The sequence below is a fragment of the Fusarium subglutinans genome (assembly GCF_013396075.1).
Source record: "Fusarium subglutinans strain NRRL 66333 chromosome Unknown NRRL66333_c0000002, whole genome shotgun sequence".
In the NCBI taxonomy this organism is placed as follows: Eukaryota; Fungi; Ascomycota; class Sordariomycetes; order Hypocreales; family Nectriaceae; genus Fusarium; species Fusarium subglutinans.
The window spans coordinates 755,288-781,174 of record NW_023502065.1 but is presented as its reverse complement, the minus strand read 5'-3'; the positions used below and the strand labels follow the sequence as shown (position 1 = coordinate 781,174).

The window sequence follows — 25,887 nt, the reverse complement described above, 5'->3', positions numbered from 1 at the left end:
AATCTACCGTGGTAAAAATGCATGCTGAGAAAATAATCTAGTCACAGAGTATACTGTTCTTATCTCGTTTCCGACCCGTGACACGGAGGAGGTTCCGTATTCCGGAGCCGGGAGATAATTCGGCATTCGTCATGTTGATGAGTGCATCCGGGTACCGATGGTGGGGTTGAGGTTACCCCAGACCTCGCCATTGACTGGAAGCTTCCCCTCCTTATGATCAAGCTCAGCTATTTCATAGCAACTTAACCATAAACTACTGGAATTTTTCCTCTTTCACTTCATCTTCTCTTTATTCTCGAAACTATTCTCAACTTTATACCCCCAATTGCTCCTGTCTAAGGTAACCCAAGCAACCCTCAGATAGAGTGACATCATGGCTTTCACTACAAATGCTACTATCAACAGCTTCGGCGGACGCTTCCTCAAGCTCTCTCACAAGTCTGCCGTCACCGGCACACCCATGAACGCAACTCTCTACCTCCCAGGCTCGGCATCGTCTTCTAAGCCAGCTCCTCTTCTCATCTACCTCTCTGGCCTCACATGCACACCCGACAACGTCACAGAGAAGGGTTTCCTTCACGCTCACGCCTCCAAGCTCGGTCTTGCTCTTCTCTACCCAGACACATCTCCCCGCGAGCTGGACCTGCCCGGCGAGCACGACTCATATGACTTTGGCAGCGGAGCGGGCTTCTACATCGATGCCAAGAAGGACCCTTACAGCAAGCACTACAAAATGGAGTCTTATATCACCAATGAGCTTCCCGACCTCATCTTCAAGGAGTTTAAGGAGGTTGACTCCTCGCGAGTTTCTATCTCTGGCCACTCTATGGGTGGACATGGTGCACTGACTCTGTTCCTCAAGAACCCCGGCAAGTACAAGAGTGTCAGCGCCTGGGCTCCCATCTCCAACCCTTCTCAGTGCCCCTGGGGTGACAAGGCCTTCAAGGGTTACTTGGGTGAGGATAAGGAGGAGTGGAAGAAACACGATGCCACTGAGCTCATCAAGAGCTGGAAGGGCAACTTCCCTGCCCTCATTGACGTCGTAAGTTCCAAGTCTCTCTCTCGTAGTTGTCAAATGCACCATACTGATAGACCAGGGCACCGGTGACAACTTCTACAAACAGGGCCAGCTTCTCCCTGAAAACCTCGAGAAGGCTGTCAAGGATGCTGGTATTGAGGGGTTGACTCTCCGCTACCAGGATGTAGGTATTTCTCGTTCCCTTCAAACGACAATTCTAACCAGTCTTTACCTTAGGGCTATGACCACTCTTACTTCTTCATCTCGACCTTCGGCGAAGACCACGTCAAGCACGCCGCCAAGGCTCTCGGACTCTTGTGACTACCACGCAGCGCGCTGTAAGAGGGTGAAACCAACAGTTCTTTGACAAAAGTCGGTTGGATGTATTTACGGCGTCATTCTGGGTAAACGAATCAGGGTATGTACTCAAGTTGTGTACATGAAATGCTCGAGTAGCAAATCTTCTCGTTGACGCTATGGTCTGCACGATAGCTGAAAAGAGGTCGTAACTCCACCGGCCAAGGAATCTAAAAGCAAGCTAGATAATATTACTATTCCGAATCGCATTGATTCTCGTATGTAATGTGCCATTGTATTCGTCCAATGTCTTTGAAAAACGCCGCCTGTATGAGTGCTGAAAGGTATATGATGCGAACCCAGACATGACACCTCCTGGAGAACCCGTCAAAGTTACTCCAAACCATAAATAAACTCCTACAATTGTAGCCCACCCACATGGAAACTCCAATTCGAACGTTCAGCTTACTATCCTCTCCATTTCAGCGCTTATACCTTCCTTTTCAAGCTTTGCTTGCATCTCAGCATCTACCTCTCGACGTAGCCGCATATAAGCTAGCTTCTCAAAGCGGCTGAGACTCCTCCACCAATGCTGTCCGGCTTCATGATCGGATATACGCTCCAAGAGATCTGCTGTTCTCAGACGGACTTCGCGGTCTTTGTGGAATAGCCCAAGAGCAAGGTAGAACAATCCAGCGTGCGACTCAGGGGCTACACTAAGCAGTAGGCAAATCTCATCGTACGTGTGGACATGTTTGGAGATGGTTAGATAGATGTCTCTGCTCTGCGCGGGGGTCAAGCGTTGCATTCGTAAACGGTCGTGAAGGTGGGCCAAGTCAAGACCCTTCAGGGGCCTGATGGTGTATATCTGTGCCAGATCCTGTGGAATGTCAGCTTTAGTCGTTCCTTGTTTTAGTGTGGTGTCTTACTTGGATGAAGCTGTAATAGCTTCGAGTGTTGCGCCATCCTTCGATTCTTGTCACATTGCCAGCAAGCTCCTTATGCTTAGCTGTATCATCCGCCCAGACATAACCATGCCCGTTGGCGCCCGGGGGCATCAAGTCCTGATCTTCACCTCCAATGTACAAGGCACTGGCTCCATAAACGCTTTCCTCGAATTTGGCTGCGATTTGAGTGAACTTGCCGACCCAGTCGCGCCACTTTGCTCGGATCACACGTTCGCCATGTCTCGCAGCAATGCTCCTTAGGACATCAGCCATGAAGGCATTATCGCCCGTATAGTCCTGGCTTGTGTTCGTAGTACCGCTTGCAATGGCTGCAAAAGCTGCATTCTGTTGCTGGAAGTACAGCAGACCCTCTGTCACAGGGGCAGGGTCGATCTTTGTACTGATCTTGACCCTTCCACTTGGTAAATCGCACAAGACGTCCCACCATTCGGGGTGAAGCTCAAATGTGGGATTCGTTACACCAGCGATAAAACCGGGTACGTTGAGCAGGTCGTCGATTTTGGTCAAGTCGGTGTAAGGAAAAGCATGTCGTGTAAACCCACGAAGTATACCACCCGATGCCAACGCACACGCGGCTAAGACAGCCTCTGCAACCTCGCCTGAGGGCATGTTGTGCCCTAGAAAGATGATTCTCTTTTGTGTCAAGAGCGCATTTGCCAGCACAACGATGGGGTGTGTATTGACTCCGTTCGTTGTGAGGTGAGGGTGCAGCGCAAATGGTTGAGGCGATTTCTGATGGGAATCTGAAAAGTTCTGTATGAGTTTGATGAGTGAAAAGTCACCGACGGTTTCAGGCATGACAGCAACAGGCACTTTGATAGGGATCGGTATGCCCTTGTACATGACTTTGCTCTCAAACTCATGTGTGTCGCGGGGAACAGAGTGAATCGACTGGCCGCCCTCGACATGGGCCTTTGTACCAGCTCTTGAGATACCAGTCAGTTTTGTCGGACTCCTTGTCGCATCCAATGACTGGTCTGCTGCCTCCTCGCGCTGGTCTTCGGCTATCCGCATTTGAATCATCTGTTCGAATTTCTCCACAAAGAGATCCCTGTTGTCACTTGCTTGTAATAAGTGGCGCTCGAGAAGACTGAGTTTAGGCATGAGAGACAAATCCATGGCGTTTACTGAATCGTATAGCATGGCCAATGTCTCTGGGACAGGTGCTTTGAAGTATTCTTCCAGAGCCAATAGTAACAGTGGCTATTGAAACGGTTAGCAAGTGCACGAGCACAAGAATCGTGGATCAAGGCTACTTGCCTTGTAGATATGCAAGAAGGGATGCCGCGTGCAGATGGCCATGGCCTTGACAATGGCCCCTCTCTTGACCGACTTGTCATGTTTGGTATTGACCAGATTAAGCACATAAATTAGGGGAGGGCCCTCTCCGCCCTCAGGTTCGCTATCAGTAGATTCGGTGTCGTCTTCATCATCGTCCTCCCATTCGTCCTCTGGTAGGTCATCTTCGTTTTCTTCATCCTCCTCGTCTATTATACCAGCTGCTCTATCACGTCTCTTTTTGCGCCTTTGCTTTCGATTTTCTTTTACTTTGCGCTCCTCATCCTCCTCTTCCTGACTTGTATCCTTGTGAAGAAAGAATATTGTCCAGTCCTGGTTGCGGGCGTGGGCTTGGTCGGGCAACATGAGCTCTGCCAGCATATTTTCGTCTCCAGTGATCGCAACCGGGTATTGATGCTCCATGACGGGACCTCGATCGATATCGAAAGATGCGACAAGGATGTATTCGACATGGTTTTCCGTGGAGCTTCGCGGGTATTGGGAGCGAAGCTTTCTCGATGGTCGTGCATGAGGGTTGATCCTTCGAGGAGCGGAAAGCGATGAATGCTGCGAGGACAGACCCGTCGAAGGCGTCTTTGACTGCGAATTGGGATCGGAAATGCGATCGATCTCTGGGCCAGGAGGAAGAGGTGACCTCGAGGGAGGCGGCGAGGCCTGTGACATTTGCGATTCGGGGCGCGAAGAGTGAAACGAAGCCAGGGAGGTTCTTCGGTTGGAGACTGAAGCATTGGAGAAATTGCTGAGGCTGTGTTTATGACCGTGACCGTGGTGGTTGTTTGCGCTGTTGCTGGTTGTTTTGGTCAAGAATGGCAACGTTGACTGGAACGAAGAAGCCATAATGGATGGAGGAGACGAGACGAGACAATGCAAGACAAGACAAGACAGGACAAGCTAAGACAGTGCCGAAGGCGGATTGAGGCCGGGGTTCCGAGACACGAAACACGAGTCCCTCACGATTTAGAACCCTCGTAGGTTCCGTATCGGGTGATGTTGCGCTGCGCTGCGCTGCGTTGCGGTTCGTTTTCGAGCTCGGGGGGTCCGAGAGGGTTGAGTGAGTGGAAGGATGCGGTGAATGCATGCAATGTAATGCAAGGCAGTGGGATCGACGCTCTGCTCTGCTTTGTTCCACTTTGGACGTTACAGTAGCTGAAGGAATAGGATTGGATTGAATTGAATTGAATTGAATTGAATTGAATTGACAGAATTAAACAATTCTCCTCGATCGAAAGCAGCTGTGATAGTATGTACAGCACCAGCCAGTACCACTTTGTTATCGAATATGTAACAGAACTAGAAACAGCTTTAAAGAGAGTGTTGCAACCGAGACATGTTCCCGCCACAAAGTACAAGAGGGCGTCAACTTGCACAAAGAGGCTTGACTTCCTTGTAGGTGGGGACAGATGGAAGTAGGTAAGGTATTCAGCAAGTCAATCACTCTCAATTATTTGACGAGAGATCAATTTGCTGTGGATTTGAGCAAAGTGTTGTTTTGAATCCAAGAGATCAGTACTGAACAAAGGGTTCTGCCCATTCTATCCACTAACTATGTCGGGTCCAGCCTTTCTCCCCCCCTCATTCCCATTTAATAGCTGCTAACCCCTGAAACTGAAGACGGTTGGTCAAGTTCAAGAGAAGCGCAGATACCTAGGTACAGTATGTTTTCGGCTGATCCCTCTAACTGAGTCTACTTCTGATCGCAATACCATCTCTATCAAGTTATTGGACCCTTACCATGCAATAGAAAATCTTCAAGCTCAAAAAGTGTCAGCAGAACACAACCCTCGTCCACTCAAAATGCTCCCCACTAAGAAAAAGGGTCGTCTCGTTCCCTTGCGTCCCCTGAATTGCAGCTCTCAGCTTGTGGTTGGAGCACACCCCCATGCTCGTTAGCGCCATGCGAGTGCCATGACTCTCCAATCTTGGCTTTCACATGTGGCTCAGCTCTCCGTGGCACACAGTTCGTGGCGTCTATCATGCATCTCCCTGGGAACCACTTTCATTGTTTACTTTGTATCACACCTCGTTAAGGCGCATTACAACCTCAATTCTTGCCCAATGACGACAACGGTTATCTATATCCATCCCACAGCCAATTGATCATTTTCACGATAGTGTTTCTATCTTAAATTTTCACTAATCTACCTCAAATTACCGCCTTTCTCTTCCTCGTCTTCTCATAAACCTGTTTATTGTCCATCTCCGCTCGCCGGACCCACGTTAAGCACAATGGTACTTCTTCCATGACGGAGAATCCCTGACAAGTGACGCCCGTCCCAGCTAACGCCGTTGTTTTCAGTCTGTGCCGGCAACATACAAGCCTTCTCCTCTGGGCTATGGCTCTTCACCTACTCGAAGCTCTCCATTTCGTCGCGCCGAGTCACCTGCATCGCCCTCTCCCCTAAGACACACTACACCTACTGGATCACCGACAAAGGCAGGACCTTTCGGCTCGACTTCGCGCTTTGCTAGACCAACAACTCCCACAAGCACACAACCCAGTTGGACACCAAAGGCCAAGACACCTGTTAGAGACGAGATGAACTCTTCGCCCTCGCGTATGTCTCCGGTGGCCGTGGCCCCAAGGACCCCAGTGTCAAAGTCGCTTGGCAATGGCAATGCGCTATCGCAACTGCAAGCAACCCAAGTCCGAACATTGCGAGATGCCTTCCAGATCATGGACCGAGATTGCGATGGTGTCGTAAACCGCGAGGACGTTACTGATATGCTCAACCAGCTGGGTAAGCACGGCGAGAATGATCAATGTGATAACACTAGCTAATCATTTCGACAGGCCTGCCTTCAAACCCAGCCGACGTATCCAAATTCTTTCCTCCATCAGCACCCCAGACAATCACTCTCGCGGTATTCCTCAACTCGCTTGCCGATGCACTTGCAGCACTTTCACCAAGCGCCGAGCTGTTGTCTGCCTTCTCTGCCTTCGACGACGATGACAGCGGCCAGGTCGACTTGGTCGAGCTGCGAAAAGCACTTCTTGATACAGCACCCGAGCCTGGCGAGAAGGCTCTAACTGCCAGTGAAGTTGATAAGATCATGAATGGTTTCACTGGGCGACGAGCTTTCAACCGCAATATGAACGCTCACCTTGGTGCCAAGAGAGGCGAGGTGTTCAAGTACCAGGAATTTGTTGGCTCTATCATGGGCTCCAATAACGGTTCGGATAACCAGCCTCATGATGATGATGGGGATGGTGATGTATATTTGTAAAGCATAACCTTCTCTGCAGTAGCAACCTCGTTCAGACGCAACTCGTCCAGTTCGAGGCAATTAGGTGTTGGTGCCGTCGAGGTCGAATCGCGTTTGCTCTGGTGAAGCTCCGAGGATGAGGAACGACATACCAGTGAAATGCCTTTAAATGTTAGTCTGGTTTCTAGCTAACTATTGCTCTCTTCAGGTAGGTTATCTAGCTTACCTGAGCCACAATGCAGCCGTCTGCCCATCCATCTCCCACGTCCTTCATGTTAGCTGTGGGGCACAGAGTTTGGCAGGGAGTCAGTGTAGCTATTCCGGGTTTACTTTAAGGTAACTTATGGCGGCTTTTGTAACGGAAAAGGGTGCTCGGCTGGATGGGTATGGTTTATGGTTGGGATAGCACTTGGTAACAACATAGGACATCGAATGAGAACACGATTAATTACTTAGTAGTGAGACTTCTTATCCCCAGAGTATAGCGTTGACTTTTGGCTTCATTCTTGAAAACAGTCAACGAGGACTCGGCTGGAGATTCTGGGGCACTCAGTAGAGCTCGGGCTTCCACAGTAGGACGTATTCCCTGAGCAACCAAACAGCGACTTGACAGTGTAGTTTCTCAACCATCTGAAATTCTACGCATACAGTTGAGAAGATATCCCTCCTGGGGGTTGTTGGTGATGGACACGATCGGGCATCGTCACCAGTTGAACAACAGCCCAGGAGTCTCATTGGAATTGAAATCTTGAACATCTTGCTTCACTTTCAAACAGTTTAGGGCTAGATAAACATGAAAAATATTGCTATGAACACAGGTCGCTTCGGGACATAGCCTTGCTATCTGCTTCGGCTACACTGTGAATTAGGAACAAGAAAGACGATGAGGATCTCGAAAATATCGTGAATATGTTGCTATGTATGTGAGTAGCCAATGCAAGAGCCAAAACAGAGTATCCCTAGATGTGCATTTGTGTCACCTCTTGAGTGACACGGCTTTGTATAGTATTTATGTCAGAGTCCTCGGCTACGCGGACATTTCCTGCCGAGTCAACACTGTCCGTCTTGAGACTTTGACTTTGTGTCATGTCAACGGCAGCAAACATTGATATTACTATCGTTGTGTAATGTTAGGCGTTTTCCGAAGTCGTACAACATCCCGCCAGGATGATTTGGTTGCACGTGGAAGAGTTGTGTTAATGATAGCTCAGTAGACATCTGGAGGTATCCAGCCATCCAGTCCGCGTAAAACAAATGTGTTGGACTGCCTGCCTGCCTGCCTAGGTAGCTTGCTGTACATATGTGCGTATAGAAAAATGCAGCCCTGGATCCATATCCGTGGACTGCAATGATTTGCAGCCAAGCGAAACAAGCCCCTCAAGGATGCAAGAGCAGGCAATCGACCCGCCACCTCCTCTTGAATGAGATGGAGACTGATGAGACTGCAGAAAAGTGACTGGCGTTGAGCGGTTTGGCGAGGACCAGGAAAGCCTTGTGAGAGCGCCTAAAAGCGACCTGTAAGAATCGAGGATGGCTGGAGAAACGTTGTCCAGGGTCCTCGGCCCCACTGAACCTTCTAGAATCTAGAATAGATGACGTTTGGATAAGCGCAAGTCCTCGATATTAGGTTAGTCATTTGCGGGCCGGGGCCTGGCCACGGACACTAAAACGATTAGTTGAGTTTACGCGGGGTGAGACGTTGACAGCTGCAAATTAATTGACGGACTATTTTGTCTATCTCTTTGTTTTTCGTTCTGTGCCTTGGTCTTGGGGTTGTGACATTCTGTCATTGATCGGTGATTGCGGAGCCTGTCATTTGGGCAATGCTGTAAAGACAAGTTTTGATGCTTGTGATGCTGTCATAGTCGGTAGTTTGAGATTGATGGACTACCTACTATTCCCAACCTCTTGTACGGACTAGCTTGGTTGGCTCAACCGTCGATGAGGACAACTCACTGCCTACTACTAGCATGCAGATTTAGACTCAGAACCCCTATCAATCATATTTTGTGTCAATTGAATTGTCATTCCACATGATCCTTGCTTAATTGGTTCCGGCCTGTGGCCCGTGATAATTCCAGACAGACAAGGTCCCTTCCGCGGTGGGGGTTGAAAGCGCGTGGCGACCAGGCATATTGAATGGATTGGATTGAATTGAATTGAATTGAAATCTGTCACTTTGACTGTCAATGTCACTGGGGAACGAAGTACAAGATACTCGCACAGCAGGCAAACATGACCTGTGTTGCCAAAGTCTCCGAGAACCGATGGAATGAAATGACAGTCCTACACTGACATTGACGTGATTCCGGCAGTACGATACACAATTTTATTCTCATTAGACTTATTCAGGCCAGACCAGGCTATGTCTCAGTGGTCAACCTAACTTAAACGCTTAGGCTCCCGTGGTGAGCCGGCAACTATGTGCATACAGTACCTATTTCTATCTAGACACCTGCAGAACCCAGCCTTTTTTTATTTTTTTGACATTTGGAGTGATCCGACAGGCTGAGGTTTGGAAAACGGGTTTACTGCACTAGGAAATCAGGCAGTTTGTGTCGATTTTGACACCTAGTCCTATCCATCCTAATTCGGGCTTTTGGCCTCTGTTGAGAGACAGAGAGAGCGGCTGATAAATCTGCTGGGCTGGGCTGGGCTGGGCTGGGCTCCATGGGATGGATTGACATGGCCGTTGTCGCTTGTCACTCGTCACTCGTCAGTGTCATAGCCCGGTTCGCTCATCTCATATTGACTGAAGAACTCAAACTAATTAAGTGAGTTAGCAGCTGAATGCTGGTTCAGGCTGTGCTCTGCGTATTGGTTCAACAAGGGTTCTTTTCCTTCATCATTACTTTCCTCTTCCCTGCCCCCGGATTGTTTTTTTCTTCTTCTCCTTCTCCTTCTTTCCTCTGGATCATCTTTTTGTCATTTGCTTGAGTTTTGTGACTCTTTTACTTCTGACTTGTCTCTGTATTCCTACCCATCTACCTCCCTCATCACTGCTCCGGTCCTCGTCCGCCCGTCTAGGTACCTAAGTGAGGTATTCGGCATTCCCACCACGCTTGACTTGACTCGACCCCTTTTAGGCTCAGAGCCGCACGACCGTTCCCGGAGCCACCAGTAATAACGTCCAGTCCTTAGTCCAGTCCAGTCCAGCCAGGAACTGGAAGTCGACCGGCCCCGAAAAAAAAAACTCGGTTTTTGCCTTAACGCCCGTTTAGGGCATCAACTCGGTCAAGTAAAGTATCCGGCATAAGCTTGTTACGGGGATTCTTGGGGATTCTTCCATCCCGTCTACCTAAAAGTATTAGTTTTCTATCTGTCTGAACCAAACTTTGTTTGGCTCAAATGAAGAACTTCTTTGGTAGCGGCAAGAAGCCAACGTCCTCCTCCACTCCTCCTCCTCCTCTTTCCTCTACTAGGAAATCCGCCACTTTCGAGGAGCGCGACCGTGATAGCCACGATCCGGCCGAACAACCTCCCGCATACTCGGAGCCTTCTTCTCCAGCGAGAGCAAAGTCGCCTTCAAAGTCTTCAAAGAGACTATCTCGGCCCGCTTCTTACGCCGCCGAGTCCACAAAATCTTCCTCCCGTTCTTCTAGACTGTCGAGGCAATCTACCGACCCGGGCCATTCTCACTCTCATTCCTCCTCTCGTCGGCACAAATACGAGCCCGATACACATCCGCTCAACCTCCCTCCCGAAGAACGAAAGCGATTATCCGCTCTCGCCGCTGCAATGAACGGTAACTCCATGGATGTCGACAGCGAGCCTGTTAATGGCGCTCGTTCAACTACTCCTCCCAACCCGAAAGCCCAGACCAACTTTTCCGTCCCTATTCCCAACGGCTCCAGTCATGATGACGGCGCCCCTCCGCCACCTCCTCACAAATCCAACCCTGGAAGCCCAACAATTACGCCTGAGGAAGATGCCGAAGCCTACAAGGCTGCCGGTAACCGATTCTTCAAGGAGAAGAACTACTACAAGGCTATCGAGCAGTACAGCAAAGGTATGCATCGCCACCTGCCATCAGGCTCTTCTTATTTCCAGGACTTTTCAGCCTGGCTGAATGTATCTCCAAATGCTGACATCTCATCGCAGCTGTCGACCTCTTCCCCTTCTCTTCTACTTATCTAGGCAACCGAGCTGCTGCTTATATGTCTAATGGCCAATATGAGCATGCTCTTGAAGACTGCTCCAGGGCTGCCGACTATGATCCTCATAATGCCAAGATTCTTCTGCGCTTGGCCCGTATCTATACTGCTATGGGCCGACCAGAGGAAGCCATGACAACCTTCAACCGCATTGACCCCCCACCATCTGCTAAGGACATGGCCCCTGCGAAGGAGATGTTGCATCATATTCAGTCTGCCCGTGATATTCTTGCACGTGGATCTGGATCTGGTATGTCCATGGTGCTTCATGCTCTTGACCTGGCTGAGCGCAGCCTGGGTCCCAGTGTTAGCAAGCCCCGCAAGTGGCAGCTCATGCGTGGAGAGGCTTATCTATTAATGGGACGGGAAAACTCATTGGGAGAAGCGCAAAATATTGCTATGAATCTCCTCCGAAACAACAGCCAAGACCCTGAGGCTCTTGTTCTCCGAGGACGTGTTCTCTATGGCCAGGGCGAGAACGATAAGGCTATCCAGTTCTTCCGTATGGCTATCAACTGTGATCCCGATTTCCGTGATGCCGTCAAGTGGCTCAGAATTGTCCAAAGACTTGACCGCATGAAGGAGGAGGGCAACACCGACTTCAAGGCAGGTCGTCTACAACAAGCCATCGAGAAGTATACCAATGCTCTGGAAATTGACCCTTCCAATAAGAGCATGAACTCGAAGCTGTTGCAGAACCGGGCACAATGCAAGATCAAGCTCAAGCAGTACGACGATGCCATCGCTGACTGTGAGCGGGCCATTAACCTCGACCCTGGTTACACAAAGGCCCGCAAGACCAAGGCCAATGCTTTGGGTGGTGCCGAGAGGTGGGAAGACGCCGTTAAGGAATGGAAGGCCATCCAGGAGCTTGATCCTGAGGATCGGACTATCGTGCGAGAGATCCGCAAGGCGGAGCTTGAGCTCAAGAAGGCTCAACGCAAGGACTACTATAAGATCGTTGGTGTCGAGAAGACCGCTACAGGTGACGAGATTAAGAAGGCCTATCGTAAGATGGCTGTGAAGCTCCACCCTGATAAGAACCCCGGCGATCCTCACGCCGAGGAGAAGTTCAAGGACTTGCAGGAGGCTTACGAGTGCTTGAGCGACCCTCAGTAAGTAATCTCTGAAAACTACCGACTAGATAAGTTACTAACACCACCTTAGGAAGCGTGCTGCTTACGACAACGGCGATGATCTTATGGATCCCAACGACATGTTCGGTGGCGGCGGCATGGGAGGAGGTATGGGCGGCATCGACCCGGAGATCCTCTTCAGCATGATGGGCCAGCAGGGTGGTTTCGGCGGCGGTGGCTTCCGATCTGCTGGAGGCTTCCCCGGCGGCGGTGGCGGCGGTGCCCACTTCAACTTTGGTGGTGCTGACCCCAGGCAGCGTGGAGGATTCCCCGGCGGTTTCAACTTTTCATGACCAGCCGGCGCGGATGATGACGATGACGACCTATGGGATAGTGAGGATGAGGATGCGGACTTCTATGACGAAGAAGACGAGGATGGGGATGGCGAAGAAGAGGAAAACCACGACTATGCAACCACCAGCGACGAGGACTTCCACCCACAGCCCCCCCGGAACAGTAAGCTCCGAGATGATCTTGAACAGCGCCACCAAGATGCCCATGGCCGGCTGGTCGATGCTGTACGACGATACAGCAAGTTCTTCATGGCGGCAGCGGTCTTGCTCCCTTGGCAAATGGTGATACTCATTTTGACGCTGGTTGGTTCAGCATATATATGCATGAAGCACATTCCACTCTTTGGCAGGAAAAAGCCGTTATCTTTGTGAACGGCTAGCACATACAATGGGCACTTTCCACTCATCCTATGCCACACAACATACCATTGGGGCGTTTATTTTAGGGATAGACATCAATGAATGCAGAGCAATGCTAGAGGTTAGCAAGTTGCTTGTTGTTAGGGTTTGAAGGCCTAGGATGGACGCGGACCCTTTAGATCGGTTCCTGGGGTGTTTTACGCATATAATGTCACATCTTGGCATAATAGATGGTTGTCCGCAAAAGTTCTGCTCATACCGCATATTTATGAAGATCTCAATGCTAATGATCCTTGCCATTGCGTGAGCTTGCTTGTCAATGTTGATATGATCTCGTAGCAGCTGTCGTCTGACAAATACTGAATCACGGCATTTAAGGCTGCTGACACCAGAAATAATGCATTAAGTTGCGCGGCATTACGCACGCTTAGGGTATCATAAAATCTGCGGTTCCACCGTAATTGCAACCGCTTGAAATAAACATGCTCGTGGCCTGAGAAACATGGTGAACATCATAGTCATCCAATTCTGCCAACCCCTCAAGCAGCAGACGACGAGGCATGGTTGGTAGCATTGCCATTCTGTTGCGGCTGCTCCCCATTTCTCCTCCCAGGTGGCACGCCTCCAGTGGCCTCGACGACCTGGGCCACATCATCGCGCAACTCAGGCATGGCCGACGTGATATTCTCCGCCAAGACGTCGCGAAAAGTTCCAAAGGCGTTGAGTTTGCCGCGCATAAGCTGGTTACCTCGACGCACGAGCTCGACGAATTCTCTAGTGTAAATATCTGGGTTGCGGCCGTGCTCGACATACTCGACAAGTTCTGGGGGCACTGAAGGTAGATTGTTTGGAGGAGAGGCGGAGGAGTGAACAGTGCGAAGGGAGTCGGAGAGTGTTTTGCTGTAAGTTTTTAGTTGGGGCTTCAAAAGGGGGAGTGAGAAGAGATTTTACATTTCGTTGATGAGAACTTCTCTACTGGACCGGCCGACAGAGTCGTAGGTTGAGACCTGTACCATTATTTGGTATAGATCTTGGATGATGTCCTTGAGCTGTTCTACGAGGGCGTTAACGCACGTTGACAATTCGAAATATCATGATACCTACGCTCAAGGGCATTGTGGTCTACGCGATCGACAGGCGCCATGATGAGGGTGTCGTGAGTACGAATTGGACGAGCCTTGACGGGTCAAAATATAATACTTGAATGCTTTGCGACGCTTTGTCTAAGGGAATCTAAGCTTCATGAGTAAAGTGTATGGCGGACTAATTACTACTCCGGATCCCTGCTGGGGGCGGCAAGTGGGGGATGGAAAGGTGGGGTTGACCAGGTGGGGTATCTTTCTTATCAGTGACATTCTTGTAACATCAAGCTTCGACTTAAACAACTGTCCCTCTTTATGAAGACCTTGGTTCTTCGTCTGTAGGACTACGGATAGAGACTCAGTGTATCTCAACCAGTTATTTCACTTCTCTACCATCCCTGCCTAGGCTAGGCCAACAAGTCAAGGGTAACCGCCTGAAATGTGACCAGCCATCCTTCGGTGATACAGTCTATCGGGATATTACTGAAAGTTATACTCGCGGATCCTCATTAAGCGGTGAGACTCATAGGAATGCCATCTTAGCCATACAAAGTATGTGATAGCTAGTTTGATATTGACTAAGTTATATGGTCTAATAAACTGCCACTCGGCAATCATGGCATAAAGGTCGACAAAGAATTGATCGAAAGCTGATGCTAAGAATACCCAGGGCTTCTTTTGTTCAGTAGATCTAACTTTGAAGCCAAGCGTGTGTGAATGATCGATCTTACTACACCAAACCTGCGGTAATGACCAGAGGTCAGTTGTCTACCAAAGCTAAGCTGCCATGGTCTACTTGCAAATATTAAGTATAAGTATGAGAAACACTTTAACTCCATTCGCTGTTCAATAGCCTGCAAGTTCCCGCATATCATTTCAGTCTCTCAAAGAGCGGCCGATTCTCACGGCCGGCATGCGGGCAAATTTGTCCAAGATGAGCATATCATCAATGAATGTGACATTTATTGACTTCAGTACCGTTTCTCAGGTTGGATAGACCTGAGAAATGACCCCTATCATCCTTTGTAGCTTGAATATGGCGCAAGCTGCATATACACGCCGTAGACACTTGCATGTTTGGACATGCTGACACTAATTCTAATGCCACTTGTTCATTTCATGACTTTGGGCAAGTCGACTGGATAAGCCTCTCCGTGAAATGTTTGCTTTATGGAGGGCAAAGGCCCCTGCCTTGCATAGATGTGACAATCGGGAATTTGGTAAAGTGCCTGCAGCTTGCCGTCGGGGAGGGCGCCGTCTGATCTGAGTGACGCATTTTCTTGAGTCGTTCTATTGGTAGAAGTTAATTAGCAACAGCATTTCTAGTCAACACAACCCAAGGCTCCGTATGCTTTGCTTTTCTTGTAAGACAAGTTCCATCAGTTATCACTTAAGGACATGGGTGACTGCAGACTCTAAAGCTGACATGAGTATGCAGGGTCTTTGTTCACTCAACGGCATGGCTCAGCCATTTCATGGAAGCCGGCAGTATGCTGTTTGGAGCATGATGGATAAATGATACCAGAGTCTCAAAGAATATCTTTGCTTTGGCTTGTTGGGTCCCTGGTATAAAGTAAATGGCATGCCCCTGAGTCTCTTGTCACTTCACACCAACTTGATGCTAAGCAATACCTAGTCTTGAATGATCTTGTAAGCATCAGCGCTATATCTTCATTGGCCATCCTAACTATCGAACGTTCATAGGCCCCAAGCCTCCTTTGGACACCACCATGTCTAAGTCTTCCGATAACACCCTGGACTCCAGAGCTGTGTTTACGCACAGTTATCGAGAAGGGCCCAAATGCATTGGGTGGGCCAAATCACAGGGCCGTCAATGCAATAGGACTATTGGTATGGCCAGGGTAAGGGAGCATGAGAGCCTGATGAAGAGGCTAAACAGTGTGCCCCTGGAGCAGCGGGCAGACCATCCACGCCTAGAAGAGGCTGTGAAACTCCTTCTGTGCCATCAACATAAGCACACTGATTTCGATAAGGAGCTGGAGGATGCTTCACAGAAGTTTCGAGATGCAGCGGAGGCGGCGAAGGAGGCGAAAGCGGCCCGAGTCAAGGTATGTGACTGTCCTGTTCACGTTATCGTGCTTGACTCTTGACATGAATCAGCTGGAGAAGCCCATTCCTCAGAAACTGCCCGGCATACTTCGGAAGCCAACCGTCCAATTCGTCACTCCTCTTCCGCTTCCTGTGGCTCGTCGAGGAGCCGAGTTGGCCGGGGGATCTGCAGCGAACTCAGAGGGACCTAGACGCCGGCTTCAAGCCAGCGACATCCCTTCTGAGCCTGAGTCCGAGTCCGAGTCCGAATCCGAGTCTGAGTCTGAGTCTAGCTCAGAATCGGATAGCGATGATGTCAAAGTTGTTGAGATCCATCCCCTGGAGGCCTGGGAGCGCTACAACTCCAAGTGGAAGACGATAGACAAATCTGGGCTGGAGGAGGCACTTGTAAGCAACGGACTATACCCCTGGTTCTATAGCATGACTAACGATACCTTCACCATAGCCTGTAGTATGGCAAGTGCCGTGGCCAGTGACTTCAGGCAAGCACTGGCATGTTCACAAAGAAGAGGTCGTCAGATTCTTCAATAATATTGCAGATGAGCATGACAAGGCCAGTTGCAGGGCCATATTCTTGCATGAACGCATGCGCTGGAGTTCTAGAAATGTCAAGGACACGTTTGGCCGAATGTTTTATCAAGGAACATGGAAGAAGTTAATAAGAATGATTTCTTCGGTTGCTAAGGAGTTCGAGGAGCAGTACTCGGAGTAGTTTGATAATGGCTTGATAGGTACTCTGTGGCAGTGGGGGTAGCATTGATGGGTTATGGGGGGTTCTGTTTATGTTTCTATTCTTTTCCATGGACGGGTATTACACAAAAATACAATTGCGTGCTAATTAGGGCGGGTGGCCCAGGTCTTCTCAGTGGGAGGATGCGTTTCCTCTCCCGCTGCTCAAGCGGGTTCCCGTCCCCTCGTCCTATTCCTACACCTACATCCGTGGCCTACCAACATGAGCAGTCTTTAAAACTTCTCAAATGTGCCATAATTTCCTAACCTTTTTATATTACATTTCTTGTCATTCTTTGCATACCTGATATCCTAGTTACTTGACCATACTCTCAAGATGTCGGGCCAGAACAGCACTTCTGAGAGTGATCCAACACTCGACGATACACTCGCGCAGGATGAAATGAAGATAACTGCTACTGCAGAAGGAAAGCAAGAAGAGATAAAGGGAAAAGGAGACGAAATGCCCACGCTCGACGATCTTGCAGCAAGATGCACCATGTTTACTGGGCTCACAGCTATGACCCCTTGCTTGACGGCTCAAGAGTCATTCTGCGAGCTACTCCGCTGGTGGTGAGTCACAATGATACTTAAGCCTAACCATGTCACTGAGGCTAATATATGACATCTTTTAGGAAAGACAAAATCATGGAGTCATCTGGCCTGCAGCTGACCAACTTTAACGTCACCATGAAAAAGCGTGGACACCGCTCCAATGTAAACATCCCCGCGGAGGTCGCTTTCACCGCGCAAGATGAATCTGGAAAGCCTCTTGGCTATGTCCACTTCATGAACAGCAGAGATGGCAAGGGCGGCATCGTTGCAGTCGCTGTACGAGACGTGGTTCCTATGCAGCCCCAGATGGTAGTCCCTGACTTCAAGCGACCCAAGGAAGCTCAAGATGTTCGATTCACCCACCGTTCAGAACTCGGCTTGGGAAGATCCGTCCTCAGTTTCTTAGGAGCCGGTACAAACCATGGTGTTATCTGCAGAACGGGGAGTTACAAATGGAAGTTCAACTTTGGCCCAGAAGGCCAGCTCATGGCCTTCATGACAGCCGTAGACAAAGACAAAGCCGCCAAGGAGATTCGACTATCGACAGTCCCACACGGCAGTCAATATGTCCCTTTTCAGCCTCATCCGGAGAGCGATACTGTTTTCATCATCGGAGCTGATAGGCAGTCACCGGGGAGATGCGGGCGAGGGAAGTACATATACCGTTCCAAGGTCACCCCCAGAGAGTTCAACATCTGGTGCGAAGTCGCCTTATTTCTACAGGACATCAAGAACGACGATATCATCAAGACCGATATGGGCGACCTAATCCTCGATTCCAAATATCGTGGCAAAATCTACCTCAAAGGCTTTCTCCTGAGTGACACGACCCGCAGGGGCTATGCCAGCTTGTCGAAGAAGCCGCTCAGATTCGGGTACAACATCCTCCACGGAACTCCAGATGAGGGTATGAAGCACATGAGTTCGCTTGAGGAAGAGTGTCGAGCTATCATGTCCATCTAGGATCTGGCTTTGAAGCAGAGACCGAATCTTGTAGGACACCTCAGCAACATGCTCGACGACTGGTACGGGGGAGATGTTGAGCTGGCCACGAAGTTCATCAAGAAGGACACCATCTTTCTTCTCGGAGATCATCTGTTTCTTGATCGCTCAAAGTGGTACTATCCTACTGGCTCAAGACCGGTATGTCATGGAATGCGAAGGCTTTCGACTTGGTATGTGCTTGCTAACAATCTTTGAATAGGACCCCGAATGCTTGAAGACTCTCTCGAACTTTGGTCGACAGGCAGTAGAACTGCGAGACTCGTACTATTCCATGCTGACGCCCTACGAAACAGTCAATCGAAAGTTATACGAGCACATTCCTCGAGTACTCAACGCAGAGCCGGTTTCTATACCAGACACACTATTTGCCGCAGTCGTTGACAAAGCTCTTCGGTCCTGTCTGTCTGCATGCAAGCATACAGAAACTCTCCGCGTCATGTTTTTCGACGCACGACATGTTCCTCATTGGACTGTTTTAGTTGATGGGAATGTCGTCAGAGTACCCAACATGTGGCTCGATCAGGAAAATTTGGGGCTGATTCACGACATTCTGGGTGGTGATGAGTTACCCGAGGATTTGATGTCCTCAGTTACGAGCGCCGTGTTTCATCTCGTTCTCAAGCAGGTCCCCATTGACAAGGAATCCTTTGACCGACACAAGGCTGTTGTGATGCAGAGGTTCCTGGGCTATGCCAGGGAGGAGCTGAACTCCAAGATGCTCAATCTAAGCTTTGAGCCTGGTTCAGGGGCTAATTTAGCAAATGTCTCTTGGGAGACTACATTTTCTTCCAAGAATGTCTGGAACTATCATGTCCAGTTGCATCAGACAGAAACATGTCGACATCACCAGAACGCTGTTCTCGTTCGAGATAGTTAGTCAAATTCCTTCCCTTCACTGGCAAAACAAAAACTAACAGATCTATAGTCATGCCCACAACCCTGACCTGCATCAACGACACATGCCACATCCAGAGAGTATTCCGCACCCAGGATTTCCGACAATACTGCATCAAGGATTGCCTTTTGGGGAAAGAGTACTTTGGCATCGTCTACAATCCCGATGAATTCCTTTCCATCCCCCTCGTCACAAGTACTTTCACGGTACCAATGGACGTGAGCACCGCCGATGACTATGATGTTGAGATGGTACTGGAGGACATCGAAGATCTACAAAACCGACTATCTTCTTGAACACCACCAGTTGCCCACTTCTATCTACACTAGAGATTTCTTCGTTACCGCGGATACACAAGACCTTCGGGTTTATATATACTCCAGGCTAGAGAAGCAAAACAATTGGGACGTAGAACGAAAAAGAAGAAAGAAGAAGAAAAGAGTTAGGTAAGTTCAGTGTTACTCAGGAGGGGGGTGTCAACTAATTCTTTCTAGTACATTGGCTTAGGGTTGTGGCTCCTCTTGCTCTCTGGGGCGAGGTTATTTGGACCTCAGACATGGACAGGCGTGGGCAGAGCTTTGATGAGACTAGGGAGGTTAGGTGATGGCCACGGCACAGACAAAGGGGGGGTATTTCTAGAAGATCTTCGTTGGATCTTGGCAAGAAAGATCAAGGTGGGAGGTTCATTTGTTCTCACATGCGCCCGGAGCATCTTCCAAATGTCCATTAATAGAACATAGAGGCGCCAAGCCTCAATGCCTTTCCTGCCTTTCGATTTATAGTACGAGTTGTCAAACCAAGATTTTCGGCTGAACCTAATCGTCATTAAGTCTAAGCGTATACTTTAAGCCATTGTCGTATTCAGCAGTGATCGCCATGAATAGTCACAGTCAGGTGTCACAAGGAAGCATTAGAGAAGGCATAGATAGATACTCCAACGACACGTCTCCAGATTAACTACATATCCTATCCTAACTGAAACTATCTCGTACCCTCCCATATACCATCATATAAGCCAAGAAATTAATATATACATTAGAAGTGAAGATAAGAAACAACAAACCACCCTCTTCCGCGACATTAAATACCCCAAAAATAATCATCCTCCCAATTCTACCTCGCCATGTCCTGCAAAGGAGTGTATGTATGCGATTCCAACGGCTCGCCATGAATTAAATAGTCTGTGCTCTGCTGCCAGGGACAACCAATTTTTACGACAAGTAAAGGGGTAGAAAAGAATAAAACAAGAACCAATCCGGCGGCGCTATTGGGCTTCGAGTTAAATGACTCATGCTTTTTAGATGAGAGCGACGGCACCGAGGATACCAGCCATAAAGGCAAAGACGGGAGCCTTGTTGGCGGCGGCAGCGCCAGTAGCAACGGGTTCAGGGGCAATGGTGGGAGTGGCAGGGACGGTAACCTCAGGCTGGGTGACGACCTCGGTCTCGGGAGCCTGGACAGTGGTGGGCTGGGGAGCGACAGTCTCGTAGATGGTACCGCCACCGACGGTGTGGTAAACCTTGGAGTACTGAGTGACGACCTCGCCCTTGCCGATGGTCTTGACGATGGTCTCGACGGCGGGCACAGTGGTGGCAACCTTTTCGACGATGACGGAAGTGGAAGTGTAAACGTTGGTGATAACCTCACCTTCAACGGTCTTGGTGATGGTGACGGGATAAACCTCGTACTTGGTGTGGTAGACAACATCTGTCTCGTGCTTGGTAACATCGGGCTGCTTGACCTGGTCGTAGACGGTGGAGTGGACCTTCTCAACAACATACTCGGTAGAGGTATAGACCTTGGTGATGACCTCGCCGGCAATAGTGTTGGTGACGGTGACAGGGTAGACATTGGTCTTGGTGACGTAGACAACATCGGTCTCGTACTTGGTCACATCAGGCTGCTTCACTTGCTCATACTCGGTTGTAGCAACCTTCTCCTCAATGACCTTGGTGGTGGTGTAAGTCTCGCAGACGACCTCACCAGCAATGGTCTTGGTGACAGTGACAGGGTAGACCTTTGTCTTATGAACGTATTCGACATCAGTAGCATACTTAGTAACATCGGGTTGCTTGACGTGCTCGTAGTCAGTGGACTTGACGACCTCCTCGATGATGCTGGTGGTTGTGTATGTCTGAGTGACTACCTCACCGGCGATGGTCTTGGTGACTGTCACAGGGCAGACGGTAGTTCGTGTCTTGTAAACAACATCGGTCTCATGCTTGGTCACATCGGGCTGCTTGACGTGCTCATAGTCGGTAGACTTGACAATGTCGTAGATGATGCTAGTGGTCGTGTAGACCTCGGTAATAACCTCTCCGGCAACGGTCTTGGTCTGGGTCACAGGGCACACTGTTGTTCTGGTAACGTAGTCAACATCAGTGTAGTGCTTGGTGACATCAGGCTCCTTGACTGTTACATCGACAGTCTTGGTCTCAGCAACAACGAGTGTTGAGGTTGTGAGCTTAGTCTCGCAGTAGGTGCTGTATATTGTTAGCATGCCGTAGTCTCTTGGTAGGCTCTGAAAAACTCACGTTCCCTCCTTGTAATGAGTATAGGTGACAGGGCAGACGGTTGTAGTGGTGTAGGTCACAGCGACCTCCTTAACCTCATGCTCGTAGTGGCCCTTCTTTTCGTATCCTTCGTCTTGTCCGTACTCGTTCTCTCCAGTCTCGTAGTCTTTTCCGCTCTCAGAGTCTGGGCTCTCGTACTCGTCTCCTCCCCGCCGGATGTTGTTAGCCAGGGCCGAGGTGGCCAAGACCAGAAGAGCAGCACCGAACTTCATGATGAAGAAGGTTGAGAGGATTTGTGATTTCAACGAAGGTGTTATAAATCGAGTGCAAGCTATGAGCAAGCGATGGTGATTTGGTTGAGCGAAGGTAGAAGTAACCTGAACGAGGTGGCTACTTGTGTATACACAAATCCAATCAAGGCTGATCGAGAAGTGAGAGAGGCTGAGATGGATGGAAGAGATGGAAGGAAAACCTGAGAAGGTTGCAGACTTATATCTGTAACTTGTCGAACCAGAACCTACCTCAGATGAGAGAGGTTGGCCGAGTTGGCCTTGACAACCTCCAAACTTTCCAGGTCAAGTCACCCAAGAGACTTCACTTCTCAAACTCCACCCTTGGTTGCATTAGTCTGACTTTACCTGCGAGGGGACGATAATCCTCATGAGGGAGGGGTGCGAATATTGGCAAGATGTGATACGGGCATCGTGAGTCCAACCATCGTCGGAGGGGTCAGAGGATGTGGCTGGAGCTCACTGGAGCAACCGTGATGCAGGAGGGATGCAGTCAAGAGGGCTAGCTGGCTAGCAATCGGCTGGGAAGGGCAATGGGTTTCCTACAGCGGGAGCCTGGGTCGACGGTGAACCAAGACGTGATGTCAATATCATGCACGGAGGTCAGCGATACTGTGTTGGTTAATGGCCAAGACAATTGGGTGCTCCTTTGCGTAAGGTTTCGAAAGCTCCCCCTAGCTAGGCAGATCCGCAACAACAGGGCCGAAATGTCGGCCTCCCTCCAAGCTCAACAAAAGATCCTGCCCTTCTCAGTGGATGAGGCTACCAGGTTGTCAGGTTGTGTAAGACCAGGCCGTACTGACCCGCTTGATTTGACCATTCACTTAATCAATTGATCACTGGATCAGCCTGCATTCAGTCTGGGGAACCTAGTAAGACGGGAGACGGCATGAGCAGCTAGAATGAGACCTGAACACGAGGGAACCTGCGATATCTCTGTGCAAAAGAAAGCAAATGGTGGGAATGGGGACTGCATCTCAACGGAACTAAGCAGCACTGTGGCCTATAGCGGCGGGAAGGACAGGCTGGGTCAGAGGAGAGAAACTCGTGTAAACAAAAGAGGCGGAAACAATGCAACTCGGGCTGGATGACAGCATCAGCCAGCGTCGACGATGCAGGTTGAGTCAAACTTATTCTGCCAATATGCACCTAGCAAAGTATACAGTAACGGAAGCTGCACTATATCAAATCACGGTATGAGCGGTTTGCCGTCGATGCAAACTGCAGGACCGGTCACTCCGTTGAAGTTTGGTGCTGTACGCAAAGAATCGGCATCTTGGATGTTTAGTGCCCAGCAGCAGCCAACAAACTCTGGACCTCTTGGAGCTAGACAGTCCAGGAACCCAGCATCGCTACGTGGACGGGAGACTTGGCGCCATGTCAGTCATGACACAACAAAGACGCAGAAACCTGCTTGTCGTGATAGCAAAAGAGCATGAGTAAGGTGGTTGTGGTTAGCATTGTAACCATAGAGATAACTGTAAAGTTAAGGTAGGGTGAGCAGAGGCAGCATGTAAGGTCAGCAAGCCTCGTGAGGAGAGTTTTCGCTTAACAAGCAGAGACGCCTTGCTTGAGACGGCTAGTGAGGATCGTCCAGCCCATGTATGTATATGTCGCCAATCGACGATTTGCTCGTGATAGTGAAGCCAAAGAAGTGCCTTGGTTTCGGGGGAGTGGAGCATCTTTGTTGGAGCCTCCGGGGATTTGTTAGTGAGTATTCCCGTTGTAACTATGGCATTGTTCGATTGTGAATGCCCAGGCAGACTTGGCAGCCGGATCAATGGGCCGAGAAAAGAGGCGGTCGGGATAAAGAAATGGCTTGGTTTCCTGTGCCATCCTTTCCGACATGGGAATTGTCGAGCGGAGTGGCGAGAGAACCTTAAGCACACCGGCCATCATAACCGCGCTGATATAAGCCACATGTGATTGCTCTGGCACATGGCTGTTGTGTTAATCGAAGCTCCCGGAGGTCGGGAGGTAGATTCGATAAACAAGTCCATGGCTGGAGATTGATTGAAAGGCTAGCTAGAAGCTCGCGATACACCACTTGAAGAAAAGAGAACTGGCGGGGGGGCTTTGAAACTGGTCTTCGCGATGGCCGGGTTCTACGGACAGCCATGTGGTTCAGAGGTCGGACAGCGAGGACATCGAATGCGGGCGCCTTTTGCAAGCGAAGCACAGCATTTTCGTCGATTACTGGCCATTACGAGATAGAACGGCGGGTCGGAACCAATGGACATGTCAGGTCTGACAGAGAACGGAGGATTAGCCAAGGACAAGCACGAGCAGCCAGTTTGATAGCACAGCATGAAAGAATGCACTCAAGAACTGCAGCCACCACGCCTTGTGCTTGTGAAAGCCTGTTTCGTTCTCTTACCTGGCCTGGTGCCCACTGCCAGACCAGATGCATGAGGCAGGGAGTGAGAAGAGCTGCTGGCCATTGAATCGGTGGTTTCTTCCCTGGATGAATCGCTTAATCCAGGTCAACAACAAGGGAAGGGAGGTCAATGTCGCATCATAACATGGCCCCTAGCGCATCGGTCCCGTGTCATTAGCGCGCACCATAATGAGACGAAACAACCAATGCTGAGCTAGATGCCGCCATAGTTGTCTCGGCGTGCTGTAGTGGTGTGAAGGCATAGGGCGTTGAATACGAGAGAGTGCTTCCCTGAGAGGGATTGAGTTTTTTGAGTAACAAGAGGAAACGGTTGTGGTTGTGGTAGCCTGAGGAACCGAACACCACCTCACTCACTGCCTGTTGCCAGTATAAGTGCCCGGTAAATGATTTCATCACTCAACCTCGCTACATTATATCTCAAGACATTGAATTTAAAATCTCAAGTAACAAAAAGTATCAACTGTAACCCAGTAAGGTAAGGGGAAAGGGAGTTACAGGCAGAGAGAGAGAGAGAGAGAGAGAGAGAGAGAGAGAGAGAGACCTACTCTCGGCATTTCGCAGCTCTCAAGCCGTACGTGCATGACGCCAAATCAGCCATGATCCAACACTGACGAACCAGCCACCGCTATTCAACTCAGTTATCTGCAGTAAGAAAATATCGAACTGATGCTCTGTCTATGTATGTCTTTGCGCACTCGAATTACACGACGCTAGTGACCAGAGGGTGAACCTATCTCTCCTCTGAGAATGGTTGCCACGAGGATGAGGCCTTCATGACATCAGATATGAAGCGTATCTTAAAGATCAAAGCTCTTGTAACCTAAGCTTGGACGCTTCAGCGAAATCAATCCTAATACGAAACGAACTCATCGAAATTATAGCAGGTTGCACGGCAATCAGGGTGTAGTGTAGCAGAAGGACTCACTCACTAAAGAGCTGTACCTAGATTGGCGCTCTTCGTATCCTGTCCAGGTGGTGTGGTCACTGCTGTAGCCTATTCTGCTATATCAGCCACATCTTGTAACCTCGCGAGTTGCCAATACAACCTCAATACTGCTACGGCAGCTCCTCGAAATCAAACAAAGTCGATCCCGCTCTGTCCGGGTTAAGATCAGCGGGGAAAGGTCTCAGGCCAAGGATAGCTGAGCATGGCCAAGTACGTTACTGACAAGTTTGCTGTGACTTTTTCCAATTCTTGGACCTTTACTCAACGCTTCGTGTCCGCTTGTATCTCCAATATGCACGTGTCACTCTGTTGATTAGTAGATAGAGCTACTGCACTAAGAGCTCAAGTTGTTGTGCTCCTTGGACTCATCATTGGCTGGTCTCACATGCCATGCTTTCTTTTCCCCTCCCTCTATGCAACTAGTAAATCAGGCACAGCTGAGTTGTGTGTACCTTACAGCAGGACGAGAGCACAGACGGAACAGCTCAGGCGTTTTGTGCTGCGCTGTGATAGCTGATCATGTCTCGTCACTTGCAGTACGCAGAGACAAGAGGGACATTATGAGGCCCTGAATTGGATAGAGAGAGCATCCCTTTAGCACTGTATTACTCAAAAACAATAGAGTTACCGCCCTAAGACAAGACCCAGTCGTATCATGACTTGTCATGCAAGGTC

At 49.5% G+C, this 25,887-nt stretch overlaps 8 protein-coding genes across 8 annotated transcripts; 5 read left to right on the top strand and 3 right to left on the bottom strand.

Moving 5' to 3' along the window:
- Positions 1–373: 373 nt before the first annotated feature.
- On the top strand, positions 374–1,339 carry FSUBG_567 (s-formylglutathione hydrolase; the record flags this gene model as incomplete). The annotated part of the gene is made up of 3 exons (XM_036683790.1): positions 374–1,042; positions 1,098–1,202; positions 1,256–1,339. 3 exons carry the CDS (start codon positions 374–376, stop codon positions 1,337–1,339), a joined length of 858 nt encoding a protein of 285 aa, XP_036544090.1.
- Positions 1,340–1,775: 436 nt separating this feature from the next.
- On the bottom strand, positions 1,776–4,419 carry FSUBG_566 (mesA; the record flags this gene model as incomplete). The annotated part of the gene is made up of 3 exons (XM_036683779.1): positions 1,776–2,195; positions 2,245–3,486; positions 3,613–4,419. The coding sequence occupies 3 exons, from the start codon at positions 4,417–4,419 to the stop codon at positions 1,776–1,778; spliced, it is 2,469 nt and encodes an 822-aa protein (XP_036544089.1).
- Positions 4,420–5,808: 1,389 nt separating this feature from the next.
- FSUBG_565 (myosin regulatory light chain 1) lies at positions 5,809–6,807 on the top strand (the record flags this gene model as incomplete). The annotated part of the gene is made up of 3 exons (XM_036683768.1): positions 5,809–5,811; positions 5,879–6,320; positions 6,374–6,807. The coding sequence occupies 3 exons, from the start codon at positions 5,809–5,811 to the stop codon at positions 6,805–6,807; spliced, it is 879 nt and encodes a 292-aa protein (XP_036544088.1).
- A 3,327-nt stretch (positions 6,808–10,134) lies between these two features.
- On the top strand, positions 10,135–12,749 carry FSUBG_564 (tetratricopeptide repeat 2; the record flags this gene model as incomplete). Its single annotated transcript, XM_036683758.1, has 5 exons — positions 10,135–10,795; positions 10,888–12,055; positions 12,108–12,316; positions 12,374–12,672; positions 12,720–12,749. 5 exons carry the CDS (start codon positions 10,135–10,137, stop codon positions 12,747–12,749), a joined length of 2,367 nt encoding a protein of 788 aa, XP_036544087.1.
- Positions 12,750–13,268: 519 nt separating this feature from the next.
- Positions 13,269–13,873, bottom strand: FSUBG_563 (negative transcription regulator; the record flags this gene model as incomplete). The annotated part of the gene is made up of 3 exons (XM_036683747.1): positions 13,269–13,629; positions 13,681–13,783; positions 13,834–13,873. 3 exons carry the CDS (start codon positions 13,871–13,873, stop codon positions 13,269–13,271), a joined length of 504 nt encoding a protein of 167 aa, XP_036544086.1.
- Positions 13,874–15,541: 1,668 nt separating this feature from the next.
- FSUBG_562 (uncharacterized protein) lies at positions 15,542–16,593 on the top strand (the record flags this gene model as incomplete). The annotated part of the gene is made up of 3 exons (XM_036683736.1): positions 15,542–15,880; positions 15,933–16,268; positions 16,327–16,593. The coding sequence occupies 3 exons, from the start codon at positions 15,542–15,544 to the stop codon at positions 16,591–16,593; spliced, it is 942 nt and encodes a 313-aa protein (XP_036544085.1).
- A 354-nt stretch (positions 16,594–16,947) lies between these two features.
- On the top strand, positions 16,948–19,361 carry FSUBG_561 (uncharacterized protein; the record flags this gene model as incomplete). Its single annotated transcript, XM_036683725.1, has 5 exons — positions 16,948–17,183; positions 17,246–18,072; positions 18,163–18,308; positions 18,370–19,042; positions 19,096–19,361. 5 exons carry the CDS (start codon positions 16,948–16,950, stop codon positions 19,359–19,361), a joined length of 2,148 nt encoding a protein of 715 aa, XP_036544084.1.
- A 1,001-nt stretch (positions 19,362–20,362) lies between these two features.
- FSUBG_560 (uncharacterized protein) lies at positions 20,363–21,850 on the bottom strand (the record flags this gene model as incomplete). The annotated part of the gene is made up of 2 exons (XM_036683714.1): positions 20,363–21,548; positions 21,600–21,850. 2 exons carry the CDS (start codon positions 21,848–21,850, stop codon positions 20,363–20,365), a joined length of 1,437 nt encoding a protein of 478 aa, XP_036544083.1.
- Between the last annotated feature and the right edge of the window lie 4,037 nt (positions 21,851–25,887).